This window comes from Heloderma suspectum, chromosome 4 (assembly GCF_057233095.1).
Source record: "Heloderma suspectum isolate Gila_16-S chromosome 4, 16-S_ref, whole genome shotgun sequence".
Taxonomy (NCBI): domain Eukaryota; kingdom Metazoa; phylum Chordata; class Lepidosauria; order Squamata; family Helodermatidae; genus Heloderma; species Heloderma suspectum.
The window spans coordinates 313,920,222-313,938,847 of record NC_139461.1 but is presented as its reverse complement, the minus strand read 5'-3'; the positions used below and the strand labels follow the sequence as shown (position 1 = coordinate 313,938,847).

General features: G+C 47.9%; 1 protein-coding gene across 3 annotated transcripts in view; it reads left to right on the top strand.

Annotated features, from left to right (window-relative positions):
• Positions 1–18,626, top strand: part of CTNNBL1 (catenin beta like 1) — a 156,430-nt gene that overhangs the window by 82,842 nt on the left and 54,962 nt on the right. For all 3 annotated transcript variants that reach the window (XM_084854908.1, XM_084854909.1, XM_084854910.1), the window contains 4 exons: positions 71–143; positions 426–484; positions 2,033–2,181; positions 18,314–18,495. In XM_084854908.1, coding sequence (XP_084711034.1) covers positions 71–143; positions 426–484; positions 2,033–2,181; positions 18,314–18,495 — 463 coding nt within the window. The remainder of the gene's footprint in view (positions 1–70; positions 144–425; positions 485–2,032; positions 2,182–18,313; positions 18,496–18,626) is intronic.

Below are 18,626 nucleotides of genomic sequence, written 5' to 3'. Positions count from 1 at the left end.
CCCCTTCCCTCTTCCGCCGTCACTGGCAAGCAGCTCTGTGCCTCTGACTCTGCTCTCATTCCTCCCACAGGCCAAGATGCCCTTTGATGCCAACAAGCTGTACTGCAGTGAGGTGCTGGCCATTCTCCTCCAGAACAAGGACGGTGAGCTGCACTCCTGCCAGGGCTGCCCTAGTGGGCTGTGCTGCCCGCGTGTGTCAGATCATGGCATCCTCTGCACTTGCTTGTGCCCTCTTTTCTCCGACTCTGCCTCTCTCCTGCCTTTGGCTTCCCCTTGCTTTTGCTCACTCGCTCTTCTCCCTCTCTGGCTGCAGCTTTTGTACTCTGTCAAGCCATATTGATTTTTTTTGCTGATATATCAGGGCGAGATGGCTGTAAAATCTGACAGCTGGTTTCATTTCTTCCCCTCCCTACTCCTTCCTGTAGACAACAGAGAATTGCTGGGGGAGCTGGATGGGATCGATGTGCTGCTTCAGCAGTTATCTGTGAGTAATTCGCTGCCATCTTGTCTGCCATTGGAGCCCCAGAGCCAGGCTTGAGACCGGGGTGGGAATGGGAGGAGGAAGGCCTAAGTGGAGATGAGAGAAGCTGGCAGTTCACCACTGTGTGTGCGGGGGGCGGCGGGGGGGGGGGGGGCTTGTGTGATTACATGCTCCTCAGTGCAGAAGTGTTCCCTGCATATAAGAAACTACCATGTCTGCCGAAGTGTTCTGGCCTAGCCTCCCCCCGGATAATATTAGCATTTCTTTCATGTGCAGCGTTTTGTTTTCTTCCTGTACAAGCATCCCGTCACATGAGCCCCCACCCCCTAGTCTTAAATGGTACAGCCCAGGCTGACTTGGCTGCATCTGGCAGTAGCATGGACATCCTCCCTGTTGGCTCTGGTGGTGGAGGGGGGAGGCAGTGCCCATTGCACAGCTCGTGTGTACATGAAGGCTGCTGTGTTTAAGGGATCTCTTCCTGCTGGCAGTAATGGGTAAATGGCCTTGAGAGAGTTAGGCCTAAGTCCAAGGGACACAAAGGGAACCGACAGGGAGGCCGGTTGTGAGCCCAAGGTCTTCAAAAAGCAGGTCATTCAAACAGCCAAATGTACAACCAGGTCAGTAAGGGATAAATGAAGGAACAGCTAATGACTAGGGAATAAAAACAGCAGCTATGGAAATGAACGCTTGGGTTTCATCAACTTTTAGCTCCCTTCTGCCTCAGTACACCACCTGTCCGTTGCATCAGGCTTGCCAACATCTCCTCCCCTCCCCCCTCTGCTCCCAGTAGCTTCCGGAATCCCCTGCTTTGACCACCACGTCTTCCTCCTGATGTTGTACCCACAGTGCACTTTTTGTAAAACCACTGTACTGTACAAGATACTGTAGGGGGCCACAGCAAGGGGTTCATGGGGGACTCATGCTCACATTATAGAACTTATTAACAACCTAAGGATGGTTCATACATGACCCAACACCAGAAGGAGGCCTCCTGAAGAGCCTCCAGGCCAGTGGTTTTACAAAAAGTGCACTGTGTGTTCAACATCAGGAGGAAGACATGGTGGTCAAAGCAGGGGATTCCGGAAGCTACTGGGAGCAATGGGGGGAGGGGAGGAGATGTTGGCAAGCCTGATGCAATGCACAGGTGGTGTACTGAGGCAGAAGGGAGCTAAAGGTTGATGAATTTCCTGCTCAAGTGACAGGAAGCCAGATTCCGGCTGAACATCAGAAAAAACTGCCTGTTAGAGCAATACGACAATAGAACCAATTACCTAGGGCGGTGGTGGGCTCTCCCATACCAGAGGCGTTCAAAACAAGGCTAGACAGCCATCTGTCAGGGATGCTCTGACTTGGGTTCCTGCATTGAGCAGGGGGTTGGACTTGATGGCCTTGTAGGCCCCTTCCAACCCTACTATTCTATGATTCTATGATCTTCCTCACTGCACAGCTGATGGCAGTAAATAGTGGGTGCAACATCTGTAGTTGGGAATTCGGTCAGGAGGGCTCCTTGGCACAGCAGGCTGTGAAGACTTCGGTTTGCTCTTCACACAGGTGTTCAAACGCCACAACCCGAACACGGCCGAGGAGCAGGAGATGATGGAGAACCTCTTCGACTCCCTTTGCTCCTCACTGATGCTGAGCTCCAACCGGGACCGCTTCCTGAAGGGGGAAGGGCTGCAGCTGATGAACCTCATGCTCAGGTAAAGACTGGCACACGTAAGCCACCATGCCTGGCCTCTGGTGGCTGTGAAGGCTTCCCACCACCCCAAGGCATAAAATCCAGGTATCAGGTAGGGAGCTCAAGAGCAAAGAGAACATTCTCTTGGGGAACCTTGATTGATCTGTCATGCCCAGCATTGAGTTCAGGGGTGGTCAGGCTGTATGTTCAGTGGCTGCTGCATTCTTCTTAGGGGGATCCAGGGGCTGTGAAGCAAGCTATGCAGAGTGACCCCTCATGGCTGGGGAGGCTTCCCAATGAAGATGGTACCATTGAGCAGTCTGGGCTTCACAGTCCGAGAGGGAGAGGATGATAGAAGTAGGGAATCTCTCTCTTTCCTGCCACTTGTCAGCATATTTCTCTTCCGTGCAAGTAAAGCTGTGGACAGACATTTTGCCACAGAATGGTTATAATATTGTAACACCTCCACAGGCTGCACACAATTGCTTTGGAGGCCAGATCAGGCCCACAGAACATCACTTTTTCACCCCTAGTTTAGTTAGTTGTTGCATTTCGGTTTGGGGAAACAATTACCTGATCTGATACATTCACTTGAAACAAGTGTGGCAGAATCCACATGCTTGCAAGTGTCTACACCAGGGGTGGGTACTGCATGGCCTTCCAGATGGGTTGGCCTACATCTCCCATCAGCCCTAGCCAGCATAACCAGTGGTGAGTGATGATGGGACTTTTCGGCCCAAACATGGAGGGACACAAGTTGCCCACCCCTGATCTACACCTTTTCCCTGATAAAAACTGTTGGTGTGACATGTTGCTTGTGCCTCTTATTGGTCTGTAGCATACTCAGAATCTAGATGTGCCCAGTTCTTTGGCTGGAAATCTCTCCTGTGTGCTCAGTCCCCAACTGGCAGGTGATTGGCATGATCCCAAGGCCTTTAAGTGATCAGCATAGCCAGACACACTGACTCTGAGGAGGAGGTTTGGTGGTGTGGCCTCTCAGTCCTGGAAAGCATGTTCCACCCTGTGTCTTCTAGAGTGCTTCCATTGAATCTTAAAATCCCTGACTCCCTCTGGCTACCATTCAGCAAGGAAAGCCTTTCAGTCTTGGGAACCGCCTTTCAGGAGGGTCTGTCATCAGTAGCTGGAGAACCAGCTGGCAGAGAAACATAGCTGGGGACGAGATTGAAGGAAACACTCATTTGGAGACTTCCCTTTGTCCAGTGCCAACTCTCATTTTGCTGCCCATCTTTTGGCTAAAATACTGAAAGCTAAAAATGCACAAAGCAAACACTTCTGGGCAGTGTAGAACAATGTGGTTATACGTGGGGGCAGGCAATGTGTGTGTGTGGGGGGGGGGGTTGGCATATTGAGTTGAAGACATCCCGTGCTACGCCCCTAGTCTGATCCCTGTGGTGTGATGGTAGCAAATCTGAATTGCATCCCTCTTACCCACTTGCCCTCCCCCCCACCCCCACTGGCATATATTTTCACTTGTTATATTCAATGTGTTTGATCCTAGCTGTGAATGTTGTATGTACAGGAGACAAACTGCTGCCAGCCAGACTTTGTGCTGGAGGCAACAGTTATTGGGCTTTCAGTGGCTGCCAACTAGGGTTGCTTGGGAGTCCCGCGAATGGACACTCTGCATGAGCACAGACACTTCACCCTTTCCCCAAATTCTCTTGAATGCTTCTGAAGTGATCTCTTCCCCTTGAAAAGTAGCTTTTGTGAAATGGCCTCCAGGCCTTTATACCTACATTTTGTACCATCTTGTACATCCAGGCCCTTCCTCACTCCCCCCCACCACACGCATGCAGCACCCCCAGCATCAAGCTCCCCTTCCCCAAACTGCATTGAAAGGACTTTCTCTCGCCTTGCAGCTTTCCCTGGGTGGGCTGAGCTGCGCTGCATGGAGAGGCGGCTGGCAAGCACCGGCAAGAAATGATATATTCCTGCAGACTAAGGCTGGGTAATGCGCAGCAGCAGCAGGGAACTGAATAAATAACCAGGAACATGGATTATTCAGATAGGAGTGCTGAGTTTTCTTAAGGCTAATTAAAGCAAAGCTCTGAAACCCTGGACAAGAGGGAGGCCCCCTCCTCCTTCCGCGTCCCAGAATTCCTGTCCTTTTCTCCTCTGAATGCTAAGCTGCTCAGCTAGCCTGGCAGAACTAATTACCTGGAGTCCTCGAGCCATATGGGTGGGACCTTGCATTTTAGATTTTTTTTAATGGTTCCCCCCCCCCTTGGGGGGGTTGTGCTGTTTACCATCCTTCTCTTCCTTGGTCCCAGCTGGCAGATAATGACAAGGAGAAAACTCTCCCTGGACGCGGCTGCATTTGAAAGGAGTTCTGAAGGACAAAGCTTGAATAAACCAGCAATCCCATCTGTTGCTGCTGCTACAACAGCTCTGAAAAACAGGGTGGGCAGCCCCTCTCCCTGATGGGCAAGGAAGGGTTGGCAGTAGGGAACATTGTAGAGCCTGGCCCTGCTCCCTTCCAAATTCATACCTTTTCCTCCTGGTCTGATAATGGTCTGTGACAGTTTACTGTGTTTATGGTCTTTCGGGTGGTGCATGATAGGAGCCTCCAGATGTTCCATACTCCAAATGTTCCACAAGCAGCAGCTTGCCTGGGAGGCACCTTACATTGCATGCTACCAGCAATATAGTGTCAGCGGGGTGAGGGGCAAAGGTGTGACCCTCTGGCCTCCACCAAAGGCCTAAACCCATTGAATCCTTCAGGGATTGTAAATCGCTGTTAGCAGACTCATTGCAGAGCCTCTTGAAGCAGCGAAGGACAGATGGGGATCAGTAGTCTCCAGTCTGTTCAGTCAGATGCGATTTTGCTTGGCTTGGTTACTAATGGTGTGAATCCTGCTTTAGGCTGCTGCAAGATGCTCATTGTTGAGCTGCCTTTGGAGACTGTTTGGAAGTTTCAGCTTGTGCAGAATTGCTGTGGACAACTGCAGCTTGGCTCCACTGCATAGGTTGCTAACTTCCTTCTGGGCACAATGTAAAATCCTGTTTCTGTGCACGTTGAGGGGCATCTTCGTCCCTGCATCCCTCCCCATTTACTGAGATCACCTGGTGAGACCTTGGTCCATATGTCACCTTTTGCTCAGGTATAGTTGGCAAGGGCATGGAATAGGGGGTTTTTTTGTTACTGGCAGCCATTTGGTGGGAGACTTTTCCTTGGAAGGTTTACCTGGCACTTTCCCTCTTGTCACTCAGATTGTTACTGAACTCAGCCACTCCAGTTCTGGCTAATCTGTTTTGAGGTGGTCAATCTTAATTGTCATGGTGCATATATTTTTGGCTCCATAGTTGGGGGTTATAGTGTTAGGAATTTTGTAAGGTTATCATTGCTGGAGGGGGGGCAGGATTATTGTATGTCTGGGAAATTCTTTTTTGTTCAACGGGATAGCTAGTAAATGCTGGCTAGAGCAGTGGTTGTGGTGGAGGGAGGAATGGGGAACGGTTCTTAACGAGCAGCATTTTGCTTCTTTGGCACCTTCCTTACCCATAATCTGAATGCACTTGGCATCCTTAGGGTTTGTTTGGTTGTGGCAGATGTAAGAGTTGCTTATGCCCATGGAGAGTGTAGTGCACAAACGTCACTAGGTCATGGATCTCTGCCTTGGTCAGATCCTCCTGCTCTCAAGTTTCCTTGAGGTCCAAGATCTCTCTTAGCAATGACACTTATAGCTACCCAGGAATGAAAGTAATTTTGCCACCTGCCACTGCAGCAAGAAAGTCATGCCCATGTTCCTCCAAATGTTAAGCCTTCTAAACTGTAGGTGTGAGGTGCTGAGGGACAGACTAACCTTCCTTGAGGGTAGCAGTGCTGGGCTTTGGCAGGGAGGCTGGCTGAAAAACAGTGGTGGTGGAGATGGAGAAGGGGAGGATGTCTATGATGCCACTGTGTAACTTGACTTATTTTTCCTCCTCCCATCATCGTCGGTGACATGACTTGCCAGTGGCAAGGGGCGGTTCTTCAGGGGCAGAATTTATTACAGCAATTCGTAAGAATTGGGGCCATAAATAGCCATCTAAATCTTCCTGAATGCTGCTTCCAAACATGCTTTGGAGAGAAGGGAATAAAACTTCAGCTACGATCTTGTCTGTACATAGCCCCAGGAAAGATGTGATAGAGGGTTGGTCCATAGCTTACTGGCAGAATGCATGCTTTTAGCGCACAGAAAGTCCCAGGTTAAATTGCTGGCACTCCCATTTAAAGGATCTCTGGTAGCTAGGCCCAGAAAGGGACCCCTTTTGGAGGACCAGGAGAGCTGCTTCTAGTCAGAAGACACCACTCAGCTCAGTGGACTGCTGCACAGACCGCTGCACGAGGCAACTCCTTTTGGTTACATGTAGAGTGGAGTGGCAGTACTAGTTTCATTAGCAAGGGCTATGTTGCTTTCTGGAATAACAAGTCAAACAAGTGGGGAATGGGGAAGAAGGAGGTTGGGGCAGTCACAAGCACCTTACGGAGTGGAAGAGGGGCCACATTCTCTACTTGGAGGGCAAGGTTGACCACTGAGAAGGGAGCTGCATCAGCTCAGTCAAGAAGGTAAGAGGGTAGAAGAGGGCCTCTTCGGTGGTGGCCCCACACCTTTGGAATCCACCTGCATCAGGGCTTTGTCACGCCCTTCCTTCGCAGGTCTTCAGGAAGGCTCTGGAGACCCACCTGTTCTCACTGGCCTTTCCATGCTCTGTGGGCTGCATGCTTCATCGGTGATAACTGTTTTTATAGAATTTGTACTGAATATTTTTTATTGCATTTGTTTTGCACTGTTTTGTTTTGTTTTCATCTTGTATGCTGCCTTGAGAGGGTTCTACCCTTAAAGGCCCCCTAAAAATAATTTCAAATAAGTAAACAGTTGGAATGGGTGGGGTTGTGGTTGGCTTATGCAGCAAGAGACGGGGGGCTCTACCCTCAGATCACCTTCCTATAGACTGGATAATAAATACATTCCTGACACAGGAGAGAATCCCAAGACATGGAGGAGTTGAGATTGCTTAAATATATATGTTCCTGTTGTTGGGCAGGATGGGATGGGGTATTTATCTTTGCAATTGCCTGGCCTGCAAATTAGCCGGTTTGGTTCAGTTATGTTTGTATGTATTTATGTATATCGTCCAATAATGAGAGTTCCCTGGGCGGTTTGCAATAAGATTTAAAAAGAAAGAAATTTAGTTTCAGGTTGATGACCTCCAACTGGAGGTTTAGAAATGTCACATCCATTTAAGGTCTCTCTCTAAGCATGATTCAATTTCTTCACAGATTGGGAGCAGCCTGAGGCTTCCATGAGAGAAACTAAGGTTCCCTTCTTTCCCTGTGGAAAGAGGAGAGAGAATTGCATTGTCAAATTCCTTGGGAACGTTGACATGAGACGTATTATTCCTCTCCTGTGTAGGGAGAAGATACTCCTGTTTTCTCAAGGGACCTCCCAGGGAGGCCTCTCTTGTATTTATGGCAAAAGGAGAGAGAGCTTGTCTTGGTTTTTAAGTGCAGGAAGAGTGCATATGAAACTAAATGGATTGGGCAAAATGGTTGCACAGACACTCTCACTGTGTGAGTGGGCTGATCTCTGCTATGAAGCTGTTCACGGTGGCTTTCCTTGACGTGTGCATAGGTGTCTGCCAGCTGCCCTGTACAAGCAAGCAGGGTTGTGGGCATGACCAGGCATACAGAATAAAAGACAAATACATTGATGTGCAGAGTGCCGTGCAGCTTGCCTGCAGCAGCCCCGGCACAATCTTTCATTACTCCTCTGGTTTTCATGTCACATCAGGTCCTTGGAAACTGAAAATTAATGTGTATCTACTGAAATTTTATTTTATTAGCAGCTTCATGCTGTGTTTACCTAGCAGAATCAGATCCTCATGCCAACTCTTCTAATGCATCTTTCTGGAAGCTTTAGAGTCCTTGGGTTGAAGTATCTTTTCCCCTGGCCTTTGGGGTCTTCCTCTTTGGGAGAAGATACGATGCATTCAGGTCTCAATGGGCCCTTTGGTCCTCCCTCCTGAATGGTGCCCAGGCTCATAACGGGTAAGGTAGGGGAACATGTGATGCATGGATGGGAAACGGGCATCCCATGGGCCTCATCTGGCCCATGAAGCTCTCCAGCCTGGGCATGCCCCCTTTCCATTGCCACACCCACTTCCTTTTTCTCCAGCTTCTGCTCTTTCTTTTTGTACTGTGAACACTCATTTATGGTCTGTGGTTTTCCCACACATTCTGTCTTCTCCTGACCTTGGGCAACCTTCCTGGTCTGCCTTTCCAGAGCACTTTGGTATTCTCCAGAGGTTTCCGTTGCCTTTGTTGTTTTCCGGAGGAACATCGGGGCTGTTAGTTAATTTCAGGAGCTGAGTGATAGGTTTGTGTTTTGTTTTGGCTTGAGTTTTTTGGGTGGTGTCTGCAAATTTGTAAGAATTGCATTTTTGCCCACCACTGGAATGCCCCCCCCTGAGAACTCTCCCAGAGAGCATCTTCATGCTATCTGTCTCTACAACTTGCCACCCATCAAGCCGAATGTAGCTATGTATTGTGCTTCTCTCACACACACACACACACACACACACACACACTCACACGCACGTTTCTTCCAGTCCTGGCCAGATAACAAACCCAGGAGGCTTATTGAGCCTGAGTGGGCTGCATTTGGCTTGGTGGATCACAGGAGCATGCAGGAGAAGTGGCCCCCAGAAGGTGTCGGTGCAACCAAGTTGTTGCCAGCCTGCCTAAGGTCCAGTTCAGTCCTCATTTGGTGAGGCTCCTGGGCACTGGTATTTGAATTAGTTCCCATCCAAGGGAGACTTCAGGAAGCCCATGAAGAGACTGAGATAAACTGCTTGGCCTCTAGTAGAATAAATATTTCAAATAAAATCAAGCTGAGACAGTCCAGTCAAACAGCTATTGATCTCCAAAAGCCTGAACTTAAACCCAATGAATATTCCAGGGATCAGCTCCTTGCAACCTGCCTAAATGCTGATCAATATGCAATTACTTCCCCAAAAAAGAGTCCTTAAGTTCCCCAGCCAAAACCTGAACTTTATTTTTTTAGCCTTTTATTATTTTGACTCACAAGGTGAAGGAGAGTTGAAAGTGAGGAGGTGTGTGAGTGAGTGAGTGAGCGAGCGAGCGAGCGAGCGAATAAGAGAGAGAAGTGAAGTATACATCACATCATATTCCTTTTTTTAAGCGCTGTGCTCCGTTGAGCTTCCAAAAGGTAACCTGTTGAATTCGTTGCCATAACATGCCATTAGGCCAGGTTTCTAATAAGGCTGACAATATGATTATTATATTTTTAAGTTTAAATGCTTAGAATTTCATATTTTAAGGGAACTGTGCAAGCCTGGGCTATGGCTTAAAGAACAACTGGGAATTGACAGAGGTTGGGTTAGTTAGAAATGTTTTTTATGGCCTCATTTTTTCCTGAAACGTTCAGAACTGCCAACCTGTCAGAGGCTCTTGAATGCATCTGATGGAATAAGAACGCAGCGTTTGGAGAAGAGGACTTTTTGGTAGAAAATAGGATGCATGAGTAGTTGGGTGGGAAAGTGAGGGGATGCAAGAATTATATATGATTTTTTTTGTTTCATATGTAATATTTTGTTTGTGTTTGCTTTTAAATATGTTTTAGCTGACTCAAATCTCTCAGGATATAAATGCAGGTATAAACAAGAACTGATACATTGGCAAGGAATAGCGACCCCCTCCCTGGCTTAGTTTTCAAACCACTAAGAAGTGCTCATGGTAATAACAATAACTTTTCCAGTTAGAAGCCCTCCTCTGTGCATAAACAGCACCTCCCTACTATTCTTTGGGTTCTAAGAAAGCAGTTGAGGTGTCCCTACTTGGGGTGAAACATAACATTACAGGAGATGCAGGGTAGCTGCCAATTCCCAGCTGTGTGCCAATTCCCCCTTCCCCTTCTGTAATGCGCCTCCATATCTCTACACTCAGTGTAGTGGCTAGAGCGTTGGACTCCAACTGGGGAGACCTGGGTTCAGATTCCGACTCGGCAGTGAAGCTTGCTGGGCAACCTTGGACCAGCTGCTTTCCCTTCGCCTAACCTACATCACAGAGTTGTCAGAATAAAATGGTGGTGTGGAGATTGGGGGTCCAAGTGGACCATGTATGTGGCCTTGAGCCCCTCCTTTGGAGAAAGAGTGGGCTGAAAATATAAGTTGTTTCTTCTAAAGCAGCGGAGGACAGACTTCAGGCATGCCACTTCTCCTTTGGTTTTGGATTTTTTACTAGAACCCCAAGATCCACCAACCAGAGCCAAATGCAAAAGAAACCCACTTAAAATTAAAGGACAGGGTGCTTCTGAGCACATTTTCAGCCTAAGGGGTTGTTTTCAGTACCAGAACTGAACTGAGCTTAAACAGGTGTCTAGTCCTGGTTATCCCAACCTTTCCTCATTTTAGCAGCCTAATTTAGGTGAGAAAAGATATCGTTGCTTCTGTTAAAAAAATTGGGAGTCAGAACCTTTGCCAACCGCCCGGAGTTTTGTCAGTGGTTCCAAAGCTACCACTCCTACTTTAGTCTGCTTTCCCAGACTTATGAGCTGCTGGACACGTACATGTTTCTTGCGACGCGTCGCTGAGCCTTCTGCAGTCTTGACCCTCTTTCCTCATGGCTTCTTGGCTCCCTTCCACTCAGGACAAGCTGGATGTCTGAGTTCTGTTTCTGCCTTTGGTAATGCAGACCCTTGTTCCAGTCAAGAAGGCAGGTTAAGGAGCTGTTCCTGCATTGTTGGTCTCAGTGTGTGGCTATGCTGGTCTTTTAGCTTTCTCTTGTATTCTCTTTTCTCTTGAAGTGATCAGTGTTGACTCAGAAGAGGCTGCCAAGATTGGTTCTCTCTTTCTTCCCTTTCTCTCATCTGTTCATGTTCCAGTTCAAGCATCCCAGTGGCTGTTCTTTCCGTTTATGTTTCAGAATGTTGTTTCTCAAAATGAAACGCCCTTCTCGAACAAATTGGAAACTATGCTTTGCTGAATGAAGCGGCGTCTGCTATCAAATGCATGCTTCTTGCATTCCTTTTGTTGGCATGAATTACAAATACATGTCCACAGTGGCATTTTACAGCAGCATTTCACACAGGTGGCTATCTCGTTCCTTGCCACACTTGTGCTGGCAGCAGTTGTGGAGAAGCAGCAAATCCTGCTTCATTTGCTAACGTGCACTTTGCATTTGCTGGCCAAAGCTGGTGTGTGGGAAGAAAAACACACAAGTGTAAAATAAATGACTACAAAGCAGCCCTTGTGAAAATTATTTGGACACATCCAGCAGGAAGTTCTCTGTGACTGCCATTTAAATGAATGGGAGCTATGCAAGAGCTTGGTTCCTTTCAGTGGACCTTCTAGAGAAGGACATCCTCCTGCCGAATAGCACATTCTGCCTGGATCAGCAGTAATGGAGAAGGTGCCAGAAAGGGAAACCAAAATAATCAAGGGGCTGGAGCAAGCACCTTGCTTACAAGGAAAAAGGCTAAAGCATTTGGGGCTTTTTTAGTTTTGAAAAAAGACTGAAGGGGATGGGCATGACAGAAGAGTATACACTTATAGTTCAGAGAAAGTGTATAGAGAGTGTTCGTCTCTGTCTCCTAATATAAGAACTTGGGATCACCAGTGAAATAGGTGGAGCAGTAGAGTTAGATTTAGGAAACCTGAAAGATAGTCCTTGTCAGGAGCGCCCTGGCAGCCTCTTTCAGTCTACTCCAATAGCTAACTCAAGACACAGACAAAAGGATTATTTTCAAGGCTTTAATCCTTTTACACCTTAATGACTCTTTCAGATGCTAATCACCAGTGACTAAGCAAGGAACAGCACTGGGGAAAGATAGCAGAGTAGCCTATGCTCCAGGTTAGGCAGTTGGTCCCTGTTTGAAGGAGAATCACGGGAAGACCCTGAACTTATGGGCTAGAAAGAGATCCTCCCTCTTTCCCTTGGGTCCTCGGGACGCGACTGTTGCCTGCGCGCCAAACGAGTGCTATGCCTCCTTTCCGCGCCCTCCAACTGTTGTCGCTCCCGGCGTCGAGCGTCCAGCAAGCTCCCCTCCAGTGCTCTCTCGCTACCAGTTGTTCAGTCGTTCAGTCGTGTCCGACTCTTCGTGACCCCATGGACCATAGCATGCCAGGCCTTCCTGTCCTGCACTCTCTCCTGGAGCGTGCTCAAGTTCATATTTTTTCAAGTTCATATCAAGTTCTCTTTTTGTGAACCGCCCAGAGAGCTTCGGCTATTGGGCAGTATAGAAATAAATAAATAAATAAATAAAAATATTCATTGCATCGGTGATGCTATCAAGCCATCTCATAGAATCATAGAATAGTAGGGTTGGAAGGGGCCTACAAGGCCATCGAGTCCAACCCCCTGCTCAATGCAGGAATCCAAGTCAGAGCATCCCTGACAAATGGCTGTCCAGCCTCGTCTTGAAGGCCTCCAGTGTAGGAGAGCCCACCACCTCCCCAGGTAATTCGTTCCATTGTCGTATTGCTCTGACACTCAGGAAGTTTTTCCTGATGTTCAGCCGGAATCTGGCTTCCTGTAACTTGAGCCCATTATTCCGTGTCCTGCACTCTAGGATGATCGAGAAGAGATCCTGGCCTTCTTCTCTGTGACAACCTTTCAAGTACTTGAAGAGCGCTATCATATCTCCCCTCAGTCTTCTCTTCTCAAGGCTAAACATGCCCAGTTCTTTCAGTCTCTCTTCATAGGGCTTTGTTTCCAGTCCCCTGATCATCTTTGTTGCCCTCCTCTGAACCCTCTCCAGTTCGTCTGCATCCTTCTTAAAGTGTGGTGCCCAGAACTGGACACAGTACTCCAGATGAGGCCTAACCAGTGCTGAGTAGAGGGGAACTAGGACTTCCCGGGATTTGGAAGCGATGCTTCTATGAATGCAGCCCAAAAGAGCATTTGCCTTTTTTGCAGCCACATCACATTGTTGGCTCATATTCAGCTTGTGATCGACAACAATTCCAAGATCCTTCTCGCTCGTAGTGTGGTTGAGCCACGTATCCCCCATCTTGTAACTGTGCATTTGGTTTCTTTTTCCTAGGTGCAGAACTTGGCATTTGTCCCTATTAAATGCCATTCTGTTGTTTTCTGCCCAGCGCTCCAGTCTATCCAGATCACTTTGATTTTTGTTTCTGTCTTCCAAAGTATTAGCTATCCCTCCCAATTTTGTGTCATCTGCAAATCTGATCAGCATTCCCTGCACCTCCTCCTCCAAGTCATTAATAGAAATGTTGAAGAGCACTGGGCCCAGGACTGAGCCCTACGGTACCCCACTCGTTACCTCTCCCCAGCTTGAGAAGGTCCCATTGATAAGCACTCTTTGAGTCCAATTCTGTAGCCAACTGTGGATCCACCGGATCGTTGTTTCATCTAGCCCACTTCGAGCTAGTTTGCTCATCAGGATATCATGGGGCTCATCCTCTGCCGTCCCCTTCTCCTTTTGCCTTCAGTCTTTCCCAGCATCAGGGTCTTTTCCAGAGAGTTTTCTCTTCGCATTAGGTGGCCAAAATATTTCAGCTTCAGTATCTGTCCTTCCAATGAGCACTCGGGGTTGATTTCCTTTAGGATGGATTGATTTGACCTCCTTGCAGTCCAGGGGACTCGTAAGAGTCTTCTCCAGCACCACAGTTCGAAAGCATCAATTCTTGGGGCTCAGCCTTCCTTATAGTCCAGCTCTCACAGCCATACATTACTACTGGGAAAACCATAGCTTTGATTAGACGGACCTTTGTCGGCAAGGTGATGTCTCTGCTTCTTACTGTGCTGTCTAGGTTTGCCATAGCTTTCCTCCCAAGGAGCAAGCGTCTTTTAATTTCATGGCTACAGTCACCGTCTGCGGTGATCTTGGAGCCCAAGAAAGTAAAATCTGTCACTGCTTCCATTTCTTCCCCTTCTGTATGCCAGGAAGTGATGGGGCCAGATGCCATGATCTTCGTTTTTGTAATGCTGAGTTTCAAACCAGCTTTTGCACTCTCCTCTTTCACCCTCAACAAGAGGCTCTTGAGATCCTCTTCGCTTTCTGCCATTAGGGTGGTATCGTCTGCATATCGGAGGTTGTTGATAATTCTCCCAGCAATCTTAATTCCGACCTGTGATTCATCCAACCCGGCATTTCTCATGATGTACTCTGCATATAAGTTAAATAAGCAGGGTGACAATATGCAGCCTTGTCGTACTCCTTTCCCAATTTTGAACCACTCGGTTGTTCCATCTCTGGTTCTTCCTGTTGCTTCTTGACCCTCGTACAGGTTTCTCAGGAGACAGGTAAGGTGGTCTGGTACTCCCATCACTTTAAGAATTTGCCACAGTTTGTTGTGATCCACACAATCAAAGGCTTTAGCGTAGTCAATGAAGCAGAAAGAGACGTTTTTCTGGAATTCTCTTGCTTTCTCCATGATGCAGCGAATGTTGGCGATTTGATCTCTAGTTCCTCTGCCTCTTCGAAACCCAGCTTGTACTTCCAGTAGTTCTCGGTTCGCATACTGCTGAAGCCTAGCTTGTAGGATTTTGAGCATCACCTTGCTGGCATGTGAAATGAGCGCAATTGTGCGGTAGTTTGAACACTCTTTGGCGTTGCCCTTCTTTGGAATTGGAATGTAAACTGACCTTTTCCAGTCTTGCGGCCATTGTTGAGTGTTCCAGATTTGTTGGCATATTGAATGCAGCACTTTAACAGCATCATCTTTTAGGATTTTAAATAGCTCAGCTTGAAGACTGTCATCTCCGCTAGCTTTGTTGTTACTAATGCTTCCTAAGGCCCACTTGACTTCACTCTCGAGGATGTCCGGCTCAAGTTCAGTGACCGCACTATCATGGCTATCAGGGACATTCAGATCTTTCCTGTATAGTTCTTCTGTGTATTCTTTCCACCTCTTCTTAATCTCATCTGCTTCCGTTAGGTCCCTGCCTTCTTTGTCCTTTATCATGCCCGTCTTTGCACAAAACGTTCCCTTGAGATCTCCGATTTTCTTGAAGAGATCTCTAGTCTTTCCCATTCTGTTGTTTTCCTCGATTTCTTTGCATTGTTCATTTAAGAAGGCCTTCTTGTCTCTCCTTGCTATTCTCTGGAACTCTGCATTCAGTTGGATATATCTTCCCCTTTCTCCCTTGCTTTTCGCTTCCCTTCTTTCGTGAGCTACTTGTAAAGCCTCATCAGGCAGCCACTTGGCTTTCTTGCATTTCTTTTTCTTTGGGATGGATTTCGTTGCTGCCTCCTGAACAATGTTATGGACCTCCGTCCATAGTTCCTCAGGCACTCTGTCTATCAGGTCTAATCCCTGAAATCTATTCCTCACCTCCACTGTATATTCATCAGGGATATGATTTAGGTCATACCTGAATGGTTGAGTAGTTTTCCCGACGTTCTTCAATTTAAGCCGAAATTTTGCAAGAAGCAGCTCATGATCTGAGCCACAGTCAGCTCCAGGTCTTGTTTTGACTGACTGTATAGAGCTTCTCCATCTTCGGCTGCAACGGACATAATCAATCTGATTTCGATATTGACCATCTGGTGATGTCCATGTGTAGAGTCGCCTCTTGTGCTGTTGGAAAAGAGTGTTTGCTATGATCAGCGTGTTCTCTTGGCAAAACTCTATTAGCTTTTGTCCTGCTTCATTTTGTACACCAAGGCCATGCCTGCCTGTTATCCCAGTGATTTCTTGACTTCCTACTTTAGCATTCCAATCCCCTATGATGAAGAGGACATCTTTTTTTGGTGTTAGTTCTAGAAGGTGTTGTAGGTCTTCATAGAACCGATCAACCTCAGCTTCTTCGGCCTCAGTGGTTGGGGCATAGACTTGTATTACTGTGATGTTGAATGGTTTGCCTTGGATTCGTACTGAGATCATTCTATCATTTTTAAGATTGTACCCCAGTACTGCTTTTCCCACCCCTTTATTGACTATGAGTGCTACTCCATTTCTTCTCAGGGATTCTTGCCCACAATAGTAGATATGATGGTCACCTGAATTAAATTCGCCCATGCCTGTCCATTTGAGTTCACTGATTCCCAAGATGTCGATGTTCAATCTTGCCATCTCATGTTTGACCACCTCCAGCTTACCTTGATTCATTGATCTTACATTCCAGGTTCCTAAACAATCTTGTTCTTTACAGCATCGGATTTTCTTTTCACCACCAGACACATCCACAGCTGAGTTTCCTTTCGGGTTTGGCCCAGCCGCTTCACTCTTTCTGGCGCTACTTGGAAATACCCTCTGCTCTTCCCCAGTAGTATATTGGACACCTTTCGACCTGAGGGGCTTATCTTCCGGCGTCATCTCTTTTAGCCTTGTGAAATGTTCATGGGGTTTTCTAGGCAAGAATACTGGAGTGGGTTGCCATTTCCTTCTCCAGTGGACCACATTTGGTCAGAACTCTCTGCCATGACCTGTCCGTCTTGGGTGGCCCTGCACGGCATAGCTTATGGCTTCACTGAGTTACGCAAGCCCCTTCGCCACAACCAGGATCACTATCTATCTCAGGAATGCCGGCAGGAGGAATCTCTGCCAGCTGCTGTGCCTGTGAGGGATGAGCTGGCTCCTCTCCCATGGATTGCTGTTCCTCCTCAGAATCAGAACTGCTCTGGGGTTCTATCTGCACAGTTTCCACCCTGACAGTCCTTTGCACAATGCAGAATTAACGTGTGGAATTAGCTACCACGGGATCTGGAGCTGGTGACCACTAGCTGAGATGGGTCCAAAGGGGGATTAGATCCCTTGATGGAGAAGAGGGCTCTTTATTCACCAAGACAGTGAAGTGAAACCTCCAGGCTCTGAGCCGGCCTGCCCTGCCTAGGAATGCCTTGGGGTGGGCAGGGGGGAGCTTCTGCCTTCCTGCCCTGTCTGCAGGCTTCCCAGAAGCATCTACTTGGCCGTTGTGAGACGCAGGAGGCGGGACCAGGTGGATCTTTGATCTGGCCCAGCAGGGCTGCTTCTGCCATTGTGTCATTCTCTGTTGCCTGAGGAGGAGGTGCTGCGGAAGCACCACTTCCCCCAAGGCTGGGAGAATGGGAAGGGCCCCTTCACAGACTGCATGGACTAGGGGTGTACTTGAGAAGAAAGCGCAAAATGGAATCGCAGTTGAACACAGTTTCTTCCTTTCCTCTCCTCTCCGCTTCTGCTTATTTGCACACACGTGTAGCTGTCATACAAGAAATATGAAACATGATTAGTGGATCGATATGCTCTGAGTAGGGAGTGTTTTTCCCCTTGACATATCCATTTGCGCCTCATTCCTTGCTAGTTACAGCAGTGAGAGGGGAAGCTGGGGCCCTTTGTGCAAAAGGTCAATAAAACCGCAGGAACTGCCCTGGAAAATCTTGTGCAGAATAAATATGCACCATGGTTCAAGTTTGAAAATTTCTCAGTTGTGGCTTAACTTCAGGGCAAGTCCCTTATTGGGTGTACAGTTAATAGGAACCAATCTGGACTTGGGAACCATCTCCTTTTCCCCATTTGATCACTCACTCTCTCTCAAAGGTTAGCCTATGAAATCCAGCTGTGGAATCCAAAGAGGTCCAACTCAAGCACTGAGATGGGTGATGGCCAGCGTAGTCTCCTGGATGGAGAGTTTGACTTGGAGCTCGGAGACTTGGGTCCCGCCTCTGTCCTGTGCTCATTGTGCATGCTTGGCCTAGTCAGTCTCTCCTTCAGCTTTGGGTTTGCCATCTGTAAAATAGGTATAATGGTGATCCAAACTGTGGGAGCAAGCACAATAAGCCTGACAAAGCACTTGGCAAATGGAAAGTGCCATCCAAATTAGTGGCCCTGGAAATGGTGATTAATAGTGAGTGATCATACTGTAGAAGCACATTAGCAGTTTGGCTGAAGCCTTTTGGCTTCAGTGTGTTGCTTGCCTACTAACATATGGGCAGGTCTCTTGTGCATCACCGTTTACCATTTCAGTGGGGGTTCCTTAAGGGGCAAGTGTGTCTGCATGGCAGACACCGCAGGAGAAAGAAGGAAGGGAGTGACGTTTAGATGCCTGACCTACAATGGTGGGCGCCAAAATCTCCTTTCTGCAGACTGAAATTAAATTTTGGAGCCTCATCTGAATAGCATAGGGAAACCTTTATTTTGTCGCGAAGCACACTGCCGCCTGCTTCACTGACAACCGTTGCTTTTTATAGAGAGAAGAAGGTCTCCAGGAGCAGCGCCCTGAAAGTGCTGGATCATGCCATGATTGGGCCTGAGGGGGCAGACAACTGCCACAAGTTTGTCGACATTCTCGGCCTTCGGACCCTCTTCCCGCTCTTCATGAAGTCCCCAAAGAAAATCAAGAAGGTTGGAACCTCAGAAAAGGAACACGAAGGTAGGATTTAGTCAAAGCTCATCCTCCCACCTTTCTGGGGAAAGGAGCTGCCAGAATAAAAGGCTTGGCCCATCAAAGCTTCACTTACCCCCCCTCCCTCCCCAGACTGCCAGCCCAGAATGCATCCACAG